At 46.4% G+C, this 20,752-nt stretch overlaps 1 protein-coding gene across 1 annotated transcript in view; it reads right to left on the reverse strand.

The window, feature by feature from the left end:
• Nucleotides 1–12,065, reverse strand: part of GLG1 (golgi glycoprotein 1) — a 115,586-nt gene extending 103,521 nt beyond the window's left edge. Inside the window, exon 1 of the mRNA XM_019497278.2 lies at nucleotides 11,681–12,065. Within this exon, the coding sequence (XP_019352823.2) occupies nucleotides 11,681–12,046 (366 nt within the window). The 5' untranslated portion in view covers nucleotides 12,047–12,065. The remainder of the gene's footprint in view (nucleotides 1–11,680) is intronic.
• Between the last annotated feature and the right edge of the window lie 8,687 nt (nucleotides 12,066–20,752).

Here is a 20,752-nt window from a genome sequence, read left to right on the forward strand (position 1 = left end):
GATGCAACAGCAGATTTTTGGGGCTGATACCGATAGCCAGTTTTTAAGAAGGCATATCGGCCAATACCAATCCGATTTCCGATACCAGCCTGGCAGCTTGGAGCTGCCTCCAGCTGGTAAGTCTTGTGTGGTGGAAGGGGAGGGGGGAAAGAAAGGGGTTGGGGGGGGGGGGGCAGATCAAGGCTCCCTGCAGTGAGGGAGGGTGTGGGGCTGGGGCAAACACTGCCCAGCCAGGGCAGGGCGAGCACGGTACAGAGCCACAGTTTATCCAGAGGGTGTGGCTCCCACCACTGCGTGCTGCTTATCTGGAAGCCACTGGTTTGGCAGCTCATCCAGAGGCTCCCACCGCTCATCCATGAAGGCAATGTGCCCCCAGATCTGTACAGGGCAGGCTGGGGCCGGGGCTGCGCCAACCTCTTCTCGGCAGGGCAGGGCTATGTTGGGAAAGGGCTGGGACTGGGGGGGGGGGGGGGAAAGCAGCCACAAGTTTGCAGTAGCTCCTTCCCAGTGCAGCCCCATCCCACCCCACAGATCCAGGGGCATGGCCCCCCATTCTCCCCCAGACAAGCAGTGGGAGCAGTGGTGGGAGCTGCCAGACAAGCAGGTGAGTGCTGGACAAGCCACTGGATCAGCAGTGGGAGTGCAGCAGTGGAAGTTGCCCCAACCCCCGGACAAGCCACAACTCTGTGCTGCACCCACCCCGTCTCGGCTGGGCAGTGCTTGCCCCAGCTCCTGCCCTACACCCTCCCTCACCAGGGAGGCCTTGATCTGCCCCCCCCTTCTACCACACCAGACTTACCAGGCTGGAGGCAGCTTTCCATGCTGCCGGGCTGTGCTCCTCGCCACCTGTGCTGCACTGCGGCTGTGTGCATGCATAGGCCATTTATCAACCAAATAATCAGCCTGACATGGCCAATCTCCAGTATAGTAAATTTTCTTTATATCAGTGCCAATCCGATATCGAACCAACATATCGGTAACACCTCTATTCTCTACTCATGCCTTCACTTCTATTCAAAGTGGAAGTAAAAGTCAGTGCATACATCAGAACAATACGACACATTTCACCCAGATCTGATAGTCCCCTTCAAATCTCTTTCAGCTGATCCTCTGGACTTCCCCACTTAATACATGATCATCCTAACTGACCTGTACAAACTATAGCACTTTACCTAATAAATTCTGTATTGAGACAATAGTTAGTTTAAACCACTGATTCCCAACAAGGGTGCCACAAGATCCTTGCAAGGGTGTAATATCTGCCATAGCACTGGTAGGTGTGCAAACATGCTTCACAAGATAAACCCAGAGGTTTCAAATAGGCAACCAAAGTATTAAAAGCCTTCTGACCTGGTGTGATGTGAGTTCTTTTCAACAGAAGAGTTGCTCTATTATTTTTCTGTAGTCAAAAAACAAGTGAAAACTCAGAGCTGGCATTTTCCAATGGGTTCCTTGAGTCTAAAAAGGTTGAAAACCACCAGCTTAGAAAAGGGTGTTATGGTTCTCTGTAAAAAAAAAAAAATCAGTAAAAACATTACCAGAATACTGTATTTTGTTCAAATGATACCAGGTCAGAAATGTTTTTAAACACTACAGATTCCTATTTGAAGTCTCTGGTTTTATCTTGTGAATCATATTTGCCCACTTAAACAGTGCTAACACCATGTGGCACCCTATAACACCCTTGACAGAACACCAAAGCACCCCAGGGTGCCATTGCGCTGGATTTAGAATCATTGTTCTAAGTAATGGCACCATTTAGGAGCCAGAACTAGATGATGCCCTGTTGTACAAGGCTTTGAACAAGGAATGTCCATCTATTTATTCAAAATACCTTACCTACCTTAAAATGTAATTGCACACTTGCAGCTACAACCCAAGGAGTGATGAGAATGACTCTCAATTGACAATTTTAATTTTATTATACACACACACACACACACACACACACACACACACACACACACTCCACAACAGAAAAAAACTACTTCCAGTTCAGCACAAAAGAATTCCTTATAAACCTCATCATTCAGCTCTTTAACATAAATTGGATAGAAAGAGTGCACAAAGACAGTGATCAATTATTAGAATTGTTGTCACTCAAATTAGTTGCATGTTAGCATCAAAACCCAAAAAACAAATGCCAAAAGCACTATACTATGGGTATTTTCCAATGCTTATTAGAATTTTGCTTAATAGTATCAGCTACTTATTAATATCAAAATCAGAAACCACGCTCCAAGTACAAGCTTTTTCCCCATGTTGGCTATTAGAATTAAGTCAACATGCTCATATACTCCCTGCGCAGACTCTTATGCAATGGTCAGCATCTAGTGAATATATGTAACCATGGCACCTGTGCTGGCCTTTTATTTTGTTGTCACTTAGAAGACTCAAACGTTTCTCTGCCCAATGTGCTTCTAATAAGTCAACATGGCATTACAAAAAGTTCCTCATTGTAGCACTACCAGCTTACCCCACAAAGTAATTTACACAAGATAACATTACTGCACAAATACCTAGGTAGACATACAAGATGAGTCTCATTAGTAGTATAGCTAGAGACTTAATAAAATTCCTGCTGCTGATAAAGACTCACTAACAAAACACTGACACCGGCAGTATTTTACCAAACTATGACCAGTTAAACACTTTACCTTACAATAAGGGTCTGTACAACATAATAGCCAGCATAAAAAGTAGTTAAGCAGGCTACCTACAACTCACAGGTGAATCTCTTTAATGGTAACATAAATGAGATAAGGCAATTGAACATGAAAGGACTTCTAAGACTTTTTACAGAAACACAAAGGTTCAACAGGACTTTAGTCTATGACATTTTTGGTTCCACTGTAGGCATCACTAAATTTTACTTCCTATAGTTAAAGAAATAAAAAAAGATTTTTTCTTTAAAAACATAAGTGTTTTTCCTCAGAGGCTCCCCTTGAGAACTACTAGGATTATGTGCAATTGAAAAGGGAAATTAAGATTTTAAGCAGAAGTCTTGTTTTAGTGTTCTTTAAGCCTACATTTAAATTATGTATGGATTTTAACATTTTTTAATTATTTTCCTAAATAAAAGTTGATGCTCAAAAAAACTGGCAGCTATTAAACTACTTTAATTAGCAACTAAATTCAGCCTTTACATTAAAATTAATGCCATTTTGTGAGGAAGTTGCAATGTTAATTTCTTACTATTATTATAATTGCTAATTTTACTTTTTTTTTTTTAGAAAATGGTGAGTGATTAGATTTTAAGTACAAGGATTAAAAAATTCTTCTGAACATGTGTCAAACTATTTAAGCAGAAACTCAAATTCTATTTAAAAAAAAGTCAATAAAGTACTTGTAAATTGTGTATTAGAGAAAAGTGCTTGGTTCATGGGATACATGTGAAAAGTTTTTTAAATGCATTTTACATTAGTTTAATTAAAATCTAGACTTAGTGAATTGAACCAATTCCTTCTGATCACTGTAGCCCTGTCTATATCACCTCCCTCAAACACAGGAGCATTAGCAAGAAACAAAAATCTACCCACTTGCTTTTGCACCCAAGTCCAGCAAATATGCATTGTGACAGCATAGCAGTGGTGTACACTAAGGATCCTTCTAAACTACTTATTTTGCCTGAACTCTAACAATAGTAACGGGGAATGTGCTCAGGAGTTCTTTGCACCATCTAGTTTAATTGCCAGATTTTGATTTGACATACAAAATTCAGGAACAAGTGAGTGGGGTTTGTTTCTCACCAGCGGTCCCAAGCTCAGCAGAGAGATGGCACAAACATGGCTCATGTTCTCCAAGGACCTCATAAGCAGTATATATGTCATCACCTCTCCATTTTTTCTTCATGCAATGGAAAACAAAATTTTCCTTCTTTTCAAAGAAATTATTTTTACAACTTTAAACTGGCAGAACACACTGAAATGTAGAAAATATCCTTCTCTGCACCAACCGAAGAAAGTAATGCTGTCAACACCTGGTTTACCACTTCTGGTACTGCTTGGTATCTAGAATAATGGTATTGGGTGCACACTGCAAAAAGTTGGAGGAGGCTCCAAGCTCAGTGGCATTTGGAGGACAGGATTAGGACTGAAAGTCACAATGATACATTGAAAAACATGGTCTGAAGTAAATCAAATGAAAGTCAATAAGGACAAGGGCACAGTATTACACTAAACAAATCAAATGAACAAATACAAAATGGAGAATAAACTACCTAAGCTTCACTACTGCAAAAAAGAAATGGGACGTTATAGTGGTTTATGGTTCATAAACTGAAAACAAGTTAATACTAATATGAGTTAATGTGATGTTGCCAAAAAGATACCCCATACTGCAATGTACTAAATGGAAGTGCTCTAGGAAAATCACAGGGAATGACCTTTCCACTCTAGCCAGCACTGATGAGATCTCACCTGCAATGCTGTGTCCATTCTGGGGTGCCAACTTTAAGAAAGATATGGACAAATTGGACAGAGTTCAGCAGAGAACCATAAACATCATTAGATGTTGTGAAAAACTTGCTATATGTTAGTAGAACTGGGATTATTTACTCTAAAGAAAAGAAGATTGAAGCAGGATGATGAGTAATTCAAATACTAAAAAGGTTCTTACTAGTGGTGCTCCACTTTTCTCTACTGGGGATAAAACAAGTAGTAATGGGCCTAAACTGAAACCATGGAGGCTAAGGTCAGCTACTGGCAAGAACTTCTAACTAGGAAGGTGGTTAAGCACTGGAACAGATTGCCTGAAGAGGCTGCAAAATCTCTGTCATTGAAAGTTTAAGTGCAGGTAAGACAAACATTTGTTTGGGATAGTTTAGATAGGGATGATCCTACTTTGAACAGGAAGTTAAACTAAAATCACCACCTAACACCCTTCCAGCTCTCCTTTGCTAGAATTCTATGACTGCAGATACTTCAGCATGACTTCCTTCAGTCCTGTAGTCTAGTTTTACTTAAAACTTCAACAACAACAAAAACCCAACCATATTTAAATCTATATAGTGAGAAAAACTGGTTAATACCTTAACATTCTTTTAAAAAGTAACATTTAAAATTATGACAACCAGGTTAAGTCAAAGGCCATCATTTTTAACCCACACTGTCTCATGATGCTGTTGGTTAAATTCTTTTTAACACAGATTTGTAACAGACACTTGGGAAAACAAAATATCTCTTTATGAAAACTGCACACTTCCAATCTGTCAACTAATGATGCAAAGCTCCTACTCCAGTTTCTTGGTCTCCAGGAAGATATTCAGTAAAAACCAAAAAAAACCCAACTTATTTCCAGTATATCCAAGGTAACACATTACTCAATATTTAAATTAAAAAAGCCAGCATCCAGGCTACAGTTACATGGCAAAAGCAAAAAGAATACAGGATCCTTTCCCAGGTCACCACTAAGCTCAAAGACTTTGCTGGGTTAGCATATTAAGCATAGGCCAAGTCTCCATTACTTAAACAAACTCAAGACACTCTATCTTCTCCATGTGTCGTTATGGAGAGAAATGGATATGTTAGAAACTCCTCATAACTCAAGTAATTTCTACCTTTTTGCACTTCAAGAGTATATGCACCTGAGAAGTAAAACAAACAGATCACATTTGGTTATCATAAATTATTTGGTTCTTCAGCAGCCAGACTGCATCAGCATATTAGGCCTTGGACACGCATCATGTTTAGAGATATATATGCCCATTTGGGCTACAAAAAGAGAGCACAAATACATTCACACTGTCTGTAATATCACTAAAATGACAATCACCACAAAAATGTTCTTGTTTCAAACAGGAACTTTACTGTAGCATTATGTTCTGCAGCACTACATGTAGGGAATCTCTTAGTCCCACATGTTCCATCTTTGTTCCATCCTCCAAAAAGGAGCAGTAGCTCTGCTTAGGAATCTTGCTGCTACCACTATGGTGGCAGGGACCAGTGTCACTGCACCCCATGGCAGTGACAGCAACAGATGTCCACTGGGGGGGGACTGAGTAGGCCCCCACTGCCCATGGGGGAAGGGAAGAAGCTGCTGCAGAGGAGAGAGAGAGGTCAGGTTGTCAGTGATTAGGCTCACTGATGGGCTCATATAAGGGAAAGGGGAACCAAGGAGCAGCTCCCTATCATGCTCTAGCTAGAGAACACATTTGTGGCAACTTCATACTGGTCCAGTCAGGGGGCCCTGCTGACCTGTACATACACTCACAGTGCTGAGGCACTTACACATTTATTTGTATCCAAGGTCTTACTTGTTCTACAGCACTGCCTCATGATCCTGCTTAAAGGCTAATAGCCTATTGTGGTAGGCAAAGTATATAAAAATCAGTCACTCACTCCTCCAAAGAGCTTTCAAGTGAGCTGAAATATAAAACGTTCTATAGGTTTTAACCATTCTTGCATTTTAAAACAGAATATAGTTAAACATGCTGCATGTGAAAATAATGAACTTCAGTTATAACTCCGTAGGCCAGACTAAAGAAATACCACAACGTACAATAATCCATGTAGTATTAATCACCACCAAGTTATATAAAGTAAAGCTAGGCAAGAAATTGTCCTCCCACTAGTTCTGTTATTACAGCTTTATAATAGGATGTTATCCACAGACTTTCTGCTTAAAAACTTCATCCCTTAAAAAGAAAAAAAAAAAAAGTTGGTTTAGATCAGTGGTGCTCAAGCACCTCTGGCCTCCTGGGCTGGATGACTGGTGTAAGGCTGGTCTACAGGCCAGGTCCTGTCTGGTGTCAATATTCAGGGCTGGTCTGCAGGAGTAATCTCACACACTGCCCCATCCTGCACACCAGACCTAGCCATGACATGACCTGGTATACAGGGTCATGTCATTTGGATTGTCCATGGGTCTGAAAGGGTGACAGTTGGGAAGTGGTGGCAGCATTAATTGCCATGGCTCTGGAAGCAGCTAATGCTGCTACTGCTCCCCTGCCAACAAAAGTCCAAATCCATGAGGAGCCCAACAGGCCAGATGATGTGATTCTGTGGGCTAATCTGAACCATGAGCTGGAGGCCAAACACCACTGGTTTAGATAAATGCCTAATGGTGTCATGTTTTAGCTTCTGCTATACAAATTCTGGTAGAAGTCTCTGGAGTAAAAACTACTACTGTAGTAGAATAGCAGAGACCAGCATGATATCAGAAGAGACAAAACAGACAAGATAGCATACCTTCCCACATGCTATTCAATGCTGTTCAATAAATTTGCTCAGAACCTTAATATTGACAGAGGTGAATCACAGAAGTTAAGGTATTTTAAAATGTCTTGGTATAAGTTGCGGATCTTCAGATAAAATACATCAGGACCTCCCCATCAGGTCTATTACACAGCAAATAAGGAATTGAGTCTTCAGACCACCTGAGAGCCTCCCTTTACCTCCTGAAAGCTAAATAAGTACCAGGCTCACTCCAAGATGCAGAACTGCACCCTAGGCATGAAATCCCAATCCAACATGATTCTATGATGCCCTATCAGAGTGGAGAGGTTTACTTTCAGTATTACTAGCCTTAGATGCCTGGTGCCTCTAGAGCTTAGAGAAACAATACTAACAAGGTATTGAGATAAAGGAGTGATGCAAAGGATAGCAGGAGAAATAAAAGCCAGTATGATAAGAAATACTGAAGAGAAGGAAAGTGAGAAGCAAAAATAATCCATCAGAAACTTCATCTCTTAGATGGAACACTACCTCCCAAAAATATCCCTTTAAGACTCCAAGGAGAGATGTAAGCAATAGGAAGGTACAAATCACCCATGGTACAGCACAAAGTAGGGATATATGATTTAAGAGTTATATTCTATTTTGCATCATTGAGAAACTTGACATGTCTAATCAATGTGCCCTGTAAGAGTTTACCTAAATGGAACAGTTTTTAATTTGAAGTTAGACAAAGTCTTTACACATTTTGTGCTCATGTGCTCTCCAAATGGGATTCCATGATGTCTACTAGGGATATCATTAAAAAGGGGCCACTACTAACTGTGAAAGGATGTTTAAGAACTGCAAAAACAAGACACACAAGATAACTGATTATAGCATTCACTTGGAATGCAAGAGATCTAGGCTCAAAACTATTGCAATTCAGAACTGAGACTTGAACTTCAACTGCTCAGATCACAAGTGAGTGTCCTAACCACATAGATTCATAGATGTTAGGGTAGGAAGGGACCTCAATAGATCATCGAGTCCGACCCCCTGCATAGGCAGGAGAGTGCTGGGTCTAAATGACCCCAGCTAGATGCATATCCAACCTCCTCTTGAAGACCCCCAGGGTAGGGGAGAGCACCACCTCCCTTGGGAGCCCATTCCAGACCTTGGCCACTCTAACCGTGACGAAGTTCCTCCTAATGTCCAGTCTAAATCTGCTCTCTGCTAGCTTGTGGCCATTATTTCTTGTAACCCCTGGGGGTGCCTTGGCGAATAAAACCTCACCAATTCCCTTCAGTGCCCCTGTGATGAACTTATAGGCAGCCACAAGGTCGCCTCTCAACCTTCTCTTGCGGAGGCTGAAGAGGTCCAGGTGCCCCAGTCTCTCCTCATAGGGCTTGGTCTGCAAGCCCTTGACCATATGAGCAGCCCTTCTCTGGACCCTCTCCAGGTTATCCACATCCCTCTTGAAGTGCGGTGCCCAGAATTGCACGCAGTACTCCAACTGCCATCTGACCAGTGCCCAATAGAGGGGAAGTATCACCTCTTTGGATCTATTCATCATGCATCTGCTGATGCACGATAAAGTGCCATTGGCTTTTCTGATGGCTTCATCACACTACCGACTCATGTTCATCTTCGAGTCCACTAGGACTCCAAGATCCCTTTCCACTTCCGTGCCACCCAGCAGGTCATTCCCTAGGCTGTAGGTGTGATGGACATTTTTCCTCCCTAGGTGCAGCACTTTGCATTTCTCCTTGTTGAACTGCATTCTGTTGTTTTCTGCCCACTTGTCCAACCTGTCCAGGTCTGCTTGCAGCTGTTCCCTGCCCTCCGGCATGTCCACTTCTCCCCATAGCTTTGTGTCATCCGCAAACTTGGACAGAGTACATTTCACTCCCTCGTCCAAGTCGCTGATGAAGACATTAAAAAGTATCGGTCCAAGGACCGAGCCCTGCAGGACCCCACTGCCCACACCCTTCCAGGTCAAAACCGACCCATCCACTATGACTCTCTGGGTGCGACCCTCTAGCCAATTCGCCACCCACCGGACTGTGTAGTCATCCAAGTCACAGCCTCTTAACTTGTTCACCAGTATGGGGTGGGATACCGTATCGAAGGCCTTCCTGAAGTCTAAGTATACGACATCCACCCCTCCTCCTGTGTCCAGGCGTTTCGTAACCTGGTCATAAAAAGAGACTAGATTAGTCAGGCACGATCTGCCTGCTACGAACCCGTGCTGGTTTCCCCTCAGCATAATTTGTCCTGCCAGGCTCTCGCAAACGTGAGCCTTGATAATTTTTTCAAAGACTTTGCCAAGGATGGAGGTGAGACTGACTGGCCTATAGTTGCCCTGGTCCTCCTTCCTCCCCTTCTTGAAAATGGGGACCACATTGGCCCTTTTCCAGCCCTCCGGGACTTGGCCCGTGCGCCACGAGCATTCAAATATTCCCACCAGTGGCTCTGCAATGATGTCGGCCAGTGCCTTCAGTACCCTCGGATGGAGCTCATCCGGGCCTGCCAACTTAAAGGCATCCAGTTCTTCCAAGTGACTCTGCACCATCTCAGGGTCTACGCATGGTAGTCTGGCGCCTTGCTGCTGCCTCTCTACAACCCCAGTGAGAGACTTGTTGTGCCCCTCTCTTAGGAACACTGAGGCAAAAAACTTGTTGAGGAGTTCAGCCTTGTCCCCCCCTGTCCATCACCAATTGCTTCTGCCCATTTAGCAGGGGTCCTATTCCACCCTGGGCCTTCCTTTTACTCCCTATATATCTAAAGAACAATTTCTCGTTGTCCTTTACTTGGGATGCCATCTTCAGCTACATGGTAGCTTTGGCCCATCTTACTGCCTCCCTACAAGCGGGAGCAGAGGAGGTATATTCGTCTTTGGTGATCTCTCCCTGTTTCCACTTTTTATGTGCTCCCCTTTTGGCCCTTAGGCTGCCCTGGATTTCTACCTAGGAATTGCCACCTAGGAATTGGCTCTACTGAGGCATAAGGTGTCTGTTTTATTTGGACTAGAAATTCCATTCTGGACCCAAAAAGCCTTTCCCCAGCAAAAAGTTCTCTGAAACTGGGCCATCTCTACAAAAAGGTTCAGTTTTCTACACACCAACATTTACAATTGAATTTTACCCAAATATTCAAATTTCTAGCTCACTCAAATGTAAAGACAATGGGAAACATTTCAAATGTAACTATCCATTATACAAATTAAGGATTTTTTTTTTTTTATTGTAAACTCTGTGCAAGCAAAATTTCTAATCACTCCAAACAAAATGAATCACAGACTTCTCTTCAGGTGCTTTCAGAATAGTTTTGATCTCCTCATCCAGACTGCAGAATCAAATTATGCTTCTTTACTAGTCTCACAGATATACATCACATTTTTAGTATAACCAACCCCCCTCCACCCCATTCACCAAGTAAAAGTAATTAAAAAAACCAAGTCAACTGAGCTATGCAACCAAGAGCATCCCACAGTAGGCTTCTGCTTCCTCTATTCCAAATGTTACCATCTACCAACTTCAATATAAGTTTAGGAAAAGAAATTGAATTTCTTTAAAATAAAAATATAAACGCTGCTTTAAAAATAGAGGCAGCGGAAACACAAAAGCTGCTGCGCAGAATAGATAGTAGGCTCATGCAATGCATCCAATATTCTCCATTTCCTTAAGCAGACTCTACCTGGTGTTTCAGAGGAAAGTAAAATCCTCAGTGCACCAGGGCAATTCTGCAACATGAAGTCAGAGAACTGGCTATAGCTCTTCTCAGCATAGGAATCTAGGAATAAAAATGACACCCAGCTTCATTTTTTTTGATCCCCACATCAGCAGCCATGGATCCCACAGTACAACCACACAAAAGGAATGTCATTCTTCTTTTTGTTTTCCCCCCCCCCCCCCATCTAAAATGTACTGCCATTAAATTAATCTAGTGTAACAACAAGCCTAACTCACATACAGAAGGGAAGAAAAGGCTGCTGGCTGCCTGACACCGGTTCAACTGGAGCCAACAACCTGAAATTAGACCACAGAGCAGTGATCCTCAACCAGAGAACCCTGGCACTGAGATCCTTTCAAGAGTGCCGCGGGGTGTGACAGACTTTGGGCTGTTAGAGGTGCACAAACAATTCATAAATTAAGGACTGCAAACAGGAACCCACAGCACTAAGCCTGCCCTGACCTAGGCAGCCTTTCCCAGGTCTGTGCAAGGGAAGAAGCGCTCTAGTATTTTGCAGCAGTCAGGGGAAGAGTGAAAACTAAAAGCTGACATTTTCAGAGGGCGCCTCAGGCCTGTCAGGGAGGTGCCTCCAATCTCAGCAGGCAGAGACTCACTGCCCCAGACCCAGGCGATGGAGCATCACCCACCCTGACCCAGCTGGCAGAGAAGAGCCTGACTACAGCTGTGCACAGGCAGAGAAAAAGGCCTCTCCCTCTCCACCCCAACACTGAGGTCCCGGCTCCCAGATCCCCCACCCCCGCCTGACGCCTTTAAGTCACCGCCCCGGCCCGCACCTCGCGCACGTCCTGCAGGCACTCGAGCACGGCCAGATTGTTGGCCCAGCTGTGCTTGGGGCAGAGGCGCAGCACGTCCTCGCGGCACTCCTCCTCCTCCGCCAGCTTCCAGCCGCCGCCCGACCCGCCGCCGCGGGGCCCGCGCCCGCCGGGCCCCAACCCGCCCGCCGCCGCCTGCTGCTGTGACTGCGGCTGGGCCGGCTGCTGCTGCTGCTGGTGGTGCAGGGGGCTCTGGAAGGGCCCTGCTGCCCCCAGGCCGCCGCCGCCCGCGCCCTCCTGCGCCGAGAGCGAGAGCGAAAGCGAGAGCAGCAAAAGCAGCGCGGCTGGGCCCAGGCAGCGGCTCCGGACACGTCCGCACGGCGCCATCTTGAGTCCGACACCTCGGGCCGCCCCCTCCCGCGCACGCACCTCGTATGCAAATCCATGCGCCGCCACGTTCTGACGCCACCGCGCCAGCCGGACGCAGCCGACAGGGTACGGGGCGGGGCCAACCTCTACGGAATGACGCTCTCCCCTACCCATATCGTGCTGCTGGGGGCGTGTCCCTCCGCCGGGCCCTTGAGCGCCACAGCCAGGGGGCCGGGCCGCGAGCGCGCGACCAATCACAGCGCGCGGGTGAGGGGCCGTGGGGTGCTCCGGGGGTCTGGTGCCACCCCTCACCCCCACCCCTGGCGGCCCCATCTCCCAGCTGAGGCTCTTTACCATGTCTACTGTTTGGCAGCGCACAGCGTTGCCTCAGTAGGCCAAGCTATGAGTTAGGCCAGGGGCGGGCAATTATTTTGGGCAGAGGGCCGCTTACTGAGTTTCAGCAAGCCATCCGGCTGCTCGGGACAGATTAATATTAATTTTCTAAATCTTTTAGGGGCCCCGCAGCCCAGATAGAATGGCTTGGCAGGCAGCATCCGGCCTCTGGGCTGTATTTTGCCCACCCCTGAGTTAGGCTGTCCCTCCCGCCTCCTGCTTTACATTGTACCAACTCCACAAAAAGGCCACAGTGTTCCACAGCACCTGAAAGGACATCACTTGATACATTTCTCCTTTCTCTGAGCTGCCCAATTAGCCTCTCCCTGCAAACACCAAGCCATCCTCCACCAAAGCACCCACAATTTGTCCAGAAATGTGCTGATCTCTGAGAGCTGTGAGGCAGCTGTTTGGAGTAACACACTCATCTTTCCTTCAGTGTTTTCTCCTTGACATGGTCAGGAGAGGAGCCAAGTTAAGCTGCAACTCCTCCCTCCACCCCACCCTGTTCAGGAAAGTTAGTGCCTACCAGTAATTTATACTGGGAGCCACACTGACACACGGTCAAAGAAGAAAGAATAGTTGCTAATCCCAAAATAGGCACGGTTCTTTGAGACCTAGCAGTTTGAATACCACAATTCACCGTCCATCCCTGCTGTATAGAATAGCAAGCAACATGAATTATTGGACAAAATGTCAATTGTTTTGGTTTTCATACTGTCATGACCCAAAGGGTATGATTTTGTGTGTGCTTCGGCACTGCAGAATTATTTCCCGCCACACGGAGCTTTCTTTGCATGGTGCAATTCTCAGTTGCATAGAGAAAACCCCGCTGCAAAGGAGTTCCCGCCACCCGCATGTAAATTTGTTCCCCACTATTGGCTGTTCTAAATTATTCCCACGTGGCAGCTAGCGATTGGCTTGCTAGCCGTATAAGAGGCTTGAGCGGTTTCTGCCCAAGTTGGAGGACTTCACATCCATCTCGTGAAGAACTCTAAGCACGCTGTGGAGCTTAACAAACCCCGCATGTGCCTTAAAGGAGGATACAGGGGCCTGATCAACCTCTAGCCTCTCCCCGTCGCCGCCTGATCCCTCGACGTACCCTTCCCTGCGCGCTCAGTCCACGGAGCCTAGCAAACTTCATGTGTGTGTGTGTGTGTATCCGGAGCTCTTTCCAGGTTTTAAGAGGCTCAAGTTTTCTATGGGTCTTGTTCGTGCGAGTTTTCTTTTCGTTTGTAACTGCAACTTAAGCGAAGTTTTTCCTGCCTGCACCGCGACCATCTATGGTGTAAGTAAAATAATCTTTAATCAACCGCTACGCGTCCGTGCCTAATTCTAGTCCGCCGTGCCGAATTCCCCGACCCACGTGCCAGGGCTGCTGGCCACAGCCCGCCGCGCACCCCCGAAAGCCTCGGACCGCTCCCAGCCCACGCACACACTTTCATCTGGTAGCATAAGATGTTAAGAGGTGTGTGTGTGAAATCTCACGGACACTACGGTTGAAAAAAGTCTGATCCTGCACATTTGAGATGCATGCATACCTACGGTGTGATCCACGCTGACTACAGCTTGTCACAGAGCCAGTTACTATAGAGTAAGTCACCGTCGTCTTCCCTTCCTATTCTATAGGGCAGTGGCTCTCGACCCGTTTGGGCTCAAAACACCCCTCTGTAAGATTTCAGAATTAGCAGCCTCTCATTTAAAAAGCTAATATAGTATAAATATTATAATTCAGATATTTTATTATTAATTTAGGACAATAGGAAAGTAAAGCTGGAAGGGACCTCATAAAGTCATCTAGCCCAGCCCCCTCCCTGAGAGGCTCATCCTTGACTAAACCATCCCAGTCAAGTGTCTGTTTAACCTGCTCTTTAAAAAAATCTAAAGACTCAGATTCCACAATGTCTCTAGGTAATCTGTTCTAATGCTTAACTACCCTCATAGTTAGAGGGAGCTTCCTAATATCCAACCAAAGTTTCCTTTGCTGCAACTTAAGGCCATTCTCATAGTCCCGTCCCCTATGGCCAGAGAGAAAAAGCCTATTTCCATAGTCACTGTAATTGCCCTTCAGGTTTTTGTACTGTTATCAAATCAGCCCTCAGTCTTCTCTTCACCAGACTAAATAACCCTAGCTCTCTCAGCCTTTTCTCATAAGTCATACTTCTAGGCCTCTAGTAATTTTGCTCACTCTGCACTGAACTCTTTCTGATTTGTCCACATCCTTCTTGAAGTGTGGGGCCCAAAACCGGACCCAATTGAGACCTTGCCAAGGCCAAACAGAGTACAAGAATAACTTCCTTTGATTTGCAAGTGACAGTCCTGTTAATACTACCCACTGCGCTGTTGGCTTTTTTCCCCACAAGATATTCAGCCTCTCTCTACTGTAACCTCCAGGCCCTTCTCTGCAATACTGCAGCCTAGCCAGTCCTCCAATCCTTCCCCAGTCTGTATTGGTATATGCAATTATGCTGTTCCAAGGTCAGGACTTTGCACCTGTCCTTGCTGAATTTCATCTGATTGATTGAGGACAAGTGCCTGAAGCACAACTGAGAAGTAGCCCTTCCAGTTGATGAATTGACAGCTATGGTGCACAGGGGACAGGATGGTGATGTGCGTGCCATTAAAGGCCCCTATGCATTTGGGGAACCCTAAGCTGACAAACCCATTCACGAACCCCTGTGGGGTTGGCAAGGCATATGATATGCAATGCCATCACCCATTGGATTGCCATACACCTCCTGCTCTCCTCCTCCAGCTATCAGCTTGCTCCTGTTGAAATGGTTTGCCATGGACTAGATGCTGTTCGGAGTTAGGAGCTTCTGTGTAATGATAGCAATGTGCTTCTCCATGGATAAGGGCTGCCTCATTGCCATTGCCTGCTGCTGTATGTGTGGGGCAAGCTTGGCACAGATCTCCATAAGGTGTCCCTGAACACATGGATAGAACCATAGAAAATTAGGATTGGAAGGGACCTCAGGAGATCATCTAGTCCAACCCTTTGCTCAAGGCAGGACCATCCCCAATTAGATTATCCCAGCCTTGTCTATCTGGGTCTTAAAAACCTCCAAGGATGAAGACTGAACAACCTCTTTAGATAACCTGTCCTAGTGTTTTATTATCCTCCTAGTAATAAAATTCTTCCCAATATCTAACCTAAACTTCTCTTGCTGTAACTTGAGACCATTGCTCCTTGTTCTGTCATCTGCCACCACTAAGAACAGTTTAGCTCCATCCTCTTTTGAACACTCCTTTTGAAATAAGTCCAGTTCCCTCAGTCTTCCCTCATAAGTTATGTCCCCCAGGCACCTCACCATTTTTCTTGTCCTCTGTTGGACTCTCTCCAATTTGTCCACATCCCTTCTGTAGTGGGGGGGCCCAGAACTGAACACAGTGCTCTAGATGTAGCCTCACCAATGCTGAATAGGGGAGAATAATCACTTCCCTTGATCTGCTGGCAACACTCTTATTGATGAAACCCAGTATGCTGTTAGCCTTTTTGGCAACAAGGGCACACTGCTGGTTCATATTCAGGACACTGTCCACTGTAAACCCCAGGTCCTTTTCTGCAGAGCTGCTGCCCAGCCAGTCAGCACCCAGCCTATTCCGGTGCATGAGCTTGTTCCATCCTAAGTGCAGGATTTTGCATTTATCTTCGTTGAACCTCATGAGACTTCTTTTGGCCCAATCCTCCAATTTGTCTAGGTCACCCTGAATCCTAGCTCTACCCTGCAGCATATCTACTACTCCCCCCAGCTGCAAACTTGCTGAGGGTGGACTCTATGCCATCTTCCAGGTCTTTGATGAAGACTAACAGGAGGGACATCAGGGTCACCGTGCTCTCCCTGCCGCCTCCTTCACCGTGCCAAGCGACCGTCTTGCACCCTCTGATTCTCGCCTGCCATGTCTTTGATTTTATATCTTTTTTAGGGAGGCTACCTTCTGTCCTCTTGGCCACGGTTCTCCTGTCATGGGTGTCCCATGCACCCAAGCCTTATGGGCTATGCTTGGCTGCTACCACCCCAATACCACACCCCAAGCCTCGCAGATGTAATGGATATTGTTCTGTCCCTCTCTCTATCTTCGCGCCCTCTCTAGCACTCGGGCCCTCTGCAGCCCTGTCTCTCACTCTCTCTCTCTCTCAGTAGAGCCGCCCGTCTCTCCGGGCTCTCTCTACAATGCCCCCCGGGTCTCAGGGCCTTCTCAATAATGCTGCCCTTCTCCAGGGCTCGCCACGCCCACGCTGGGGCTCCGCAGTAACGCTGCCCTTCTCCAGGGCTCACCACGCCCGCACAGGCCTTCTCAGTTACACCGCCTGTCTCTCAGGCCTTCTCACACGCTGTCCCCTTTTCCAGGGCTCACCATGCCCACACTGGGGCTTCTCAACTGCCCCTCTCTGGGGCTGGGGTATGTACACCCTGAATGCTGCGCCCTCATTGGCATTGGGGTCCCCACTCTACTGTGAGTCCCCTATAAGGCCTCCTCCATCCCCTAATAGCCTCACCTAAACCACTGGTCGAACAAATAGTAACATAAACACAAGCCCCTGGGCTACAACACAAACATAAGCCTCCAGTCAAACTGCACTCAGGCCTACCAGGGTTCTCTATCCCACCGCGGTGACTGATGCTGCTCTAGCATCCTGGCTCGGCTTCTCTTTTCTGGCAGGGAGCTCCTCTTTCCTTAGGTGCTGGCAGGGAACTGCCGCCTGGCCTCCTGCCTGTGGTTTATATAGGAGCCAGGCCCTGCCCCTTCTTGTCAGCTGGCTAGGCAGGTGTGGATCACTAGCTCCCTCTAGTTGCCCCAGCAACTAGCACCTGAGGAGTCTTCCTGGCTCTCTCAGTAGCAGGCACCTTAGTGCCCTGCTACATAGACATTGAACAAAACCAACTCCAGGACCAACCCCTGGGCCACTCCACTTGATACCAGCTGCCAACTAGACATTGAGCCATTGATTACTACTGTCTGAAACCAATGTTCCAGCCAGTTTTTTATCCGCCTTACAGTCCATCCATCCCGCCCATACTTCCTTAGCTTGCCTGTGAGAATGTTGTGGGAGAGTGTATCAAAAGCCTTGCTAAAATCAAGGTATATCATATCCACTGGTCTCCCCGCATCCACAGAGCCTGTCACCTCATCATAGAAGGCAATCAGGTTGGTCAGGCATGACTTGCCCTTGGTGAATCCATGCTGACTGTTCCTAGCCACTTTCTTCTCCTCCTCCAAGTGCTTAGAAATGGATTCCTTGACGACCTGGTCCATGATTTTTCCAGGGACTGAGGTGAGGCTGACTGGTCTGTAGTTCCCTGGATCCTCTTTTTTCCCTTTCTTAAATATGGGCACTACAGGTGCACCAATGTATTGGTCCATATCATATTGGCACCAATAAAAGGAAAATTGACATTACTGGCAACCAGCCTTTTTTGGCCAATGTGGTCAATAATGTCACCAATAAATGTTGCGTGCATGCACACAGCCACAGCATACACACAGCCAGGAATACAGATGGGCAGCTTGGACAGCAGCATCTGGCCAGTAAGTCTGTGGGGGGAAGGGATGTAAGGCAGACAGAACCCTACAGTGAGGGAGAGAATGGGACTGAGGCTGGGGTAGGGGCAGGACGGAGCTGCAAACAGCTCAACTGGGAGGGTGGGGAGGGATGGCGGCTCCTGCCACTGCACAACCCAAGCATGGCCCCAGCCCAGCCCTTCCCCTCCCCCCTGCCATGAAGAGGCTGGCACAACCCCCAGCCCCAAGCGCACAGCAGGCAGCTTGCCCTCACCCCACACACAAATCCAAGGGGCACATGCCCCCCCATGCCTCCCATGGGGGTGCACACAGCGGTGGGAGTCGTACCCCCTGCATCCTCTCTCTGCATTCCCCCTGCCCCCTGGACAAGCCACCCATGGTTCTGTCCCGGCCTCACCCTGCCCTGGCTAGGCAGTGCCTGCCCTTGCCCCGCTCCCTCCCTCACTGCGTGGGCCTCAGTCTGCTCCCTGCCACCCCCAACACCCTTTCCTCCCCACAGACTTACCAGCCGGATACTGCTCTCCAAGTTGCCGGGCTGCATATAACCTATCAGATTGGTATCAGATGATATGGCTGGTTAATAATTGGCCATCAGTATCAGACAAAAAAATCTTTACTGGTGCACCCTTAATAGGCACTATATGTTTGCCCTTTTCCGATCTTCCGGGACCTCTCCTGATTGCCATGAGTTTTCAAAGATGATGGCCAATGGCTGTGCAATCTCATCAGCCAACTCTCTCAGCACCTTCAGGTGCATCCCATCTATCCCAACGGACTTGTAAACATCCAGCTTTTCTAATAGTCCCTAACCTGTTCTTTTGCCACTGTTGGTTGCTCACTTCCTCTCCAAACTGTGCTGCCCAGTGCAATAGTCTGGGATCTGACCTTGTCTGTGACGACTGGGGCAAATAAGGCATTGAGCATTTCAGTCTTTCCCACATCGTCTATCACAAGGTTGCCAATCCCCCACCCCCCATTCAGTAAGAGACCCACACTTACCCTGATCCTCCTTACCCTGTTACTAACATACTTGTAGAAACCTTTCTTGTTACCCTTCACATCCCTTGCTAGCTGCAACTCCAACTGCGCTTTGGTCTTCCTGACTTTGTCCCTGCATGTCCGAGCAATGCTCTTATACTCCTTCCTAGTTATTTGTCCAAGTTTCCACTTCTTATAAGCTTCCTTTTTGTGACTTTTTGTGTACTGAAGAGTTCCCTGCTAAGCCAAGCTGGTCTTCTGCCATACTTGCTGCTGCATATGAAAACTGTGAAAGCCTGGACAGTGTACAAGACAATGGCTGGGCCAAGACTGGATTGTGGTAACAAGACTGCCACGAGAAAATCAAACTCTGTTAATGGCTTGCAACCCATTAGGCGTCAAGAGAGTGGAGTGGACCAGAAAGGTTCTGGTTCAGCAAGAAAAGGCTGAACCAGTAAAGGCAAGGTAACTACATATGCATTTCAACTGACCTAGCAGCAAAAGAAAACAAAAGACTCAATATGCATCCAGGGTTTTATAAATGTCTCACTCATTCAATGTATGTCTGGAGTTCTGTAAATAGACCATCACCAATATGAGCTACAGCAAATTTCCCCCATTGATAAACAAATACCCCCAAACAGGTCTTGTAACCAATGACTCTAAGCATCCTGTCTGACTACTCAAGACTCATCACCTGGAAACTGACCCATAATCGCTGGGGCTCCAGAAAAAAAACTCAGTCTTCACACCTAGACAAATCCAGAACAGGAGCCAGGCAATTAACAGTTGTGACATGATGATCAACCTTTTGTTCTGTGTTTGTTCCGACTCTAATCGGCCAACCATCAAGGAAAAATGCTGTGAAGCTATACAATTAAACAATATAAAAACTAAGCAGATTTGCCAGCAAGGTGCGTGCAGTCCAGACCAAGAAGCCATCCTGCCGCCCAGCCAACAAGTGAAGGATCCACACATTAAGGATGTACAAGAACTGCTTCCTGCCTGCTTTGGGTAAAGATCTCTGTGAAGCTAAGATAATATAAGGACTAATAAGCTTGTTTTATATTGGGAAAGAGTCTTTTTCTGTTATTTAGTTTTGTAGCTTGTTGGAAGTTATTAAAACAAGCCTTTCTGCTACTCTTCAACCAAGTGTTGTGTCAATGCTCAGAGCACTAGATTTAAAAACCTGTTTTCTAAGTGCAACATTTGCTTGTCTTCCTGCTGTGGAATCAGAAAAAATATATGCCTTAAACTTTGATTATTTTAGTTATAAGATGACATAACCGCTTTGTGTAGAATTGCTGGCTCGGTACAGTAGAACAGATAAGGGCAAGTGTTTGTTCTTTATAACTCTTTTGTAAATGCTTCGCTCACCGCGGCCTTGAAGGTAAAAAAAAAAAAAAAAGTATGTACAAAGTAGATTTCCAGGTGCAAGAAGGAGGTTTGTGAACTAACCCTATCTCCCCCATAATTCCCATCCTGATAACAGCAAAGAAATAATGAAGTAATATTATAGCCGCTTTTCATGCTAATTTCACTATATGATCATGTGAGTTATAAGCGACTATTAAAAAGTATATAAGCCTCCTGATTTTGCTCTTGGGGGGGGACCCCTTCCAAGTGCTTGGGAAATCCATGTCACTTTGAAACTCCCCCTACAGCTGTAGTTTCTTTTAAATAAAAGCTTCTGCTGACCTGACCCAAAAGTACTCTGTGTGTGTTTCCACGACAATTCCTGGTGCCGTGACTCGGATCCAGAACACAGGCTGAGGAAGGAGGACCGCAGGCTACCCCCCCCCCCCCAAACCCTGAGGCGCCAAACTT

The sequence above is a fragment of the Alligator mississippiensis genome, chromosome 10 (genome assembly GCF_030867095.1).
Source record: "Alligator mississippiensis isolate rAllMis1 chromosome 10, rAllMis1, whole genome shotgun sequence".
Lineage (NCBI taxonomy): Eukaryota > Metazoa > Chordata > Crocodylia > Alligatoridae > Alligator > Alligator mississippiensis.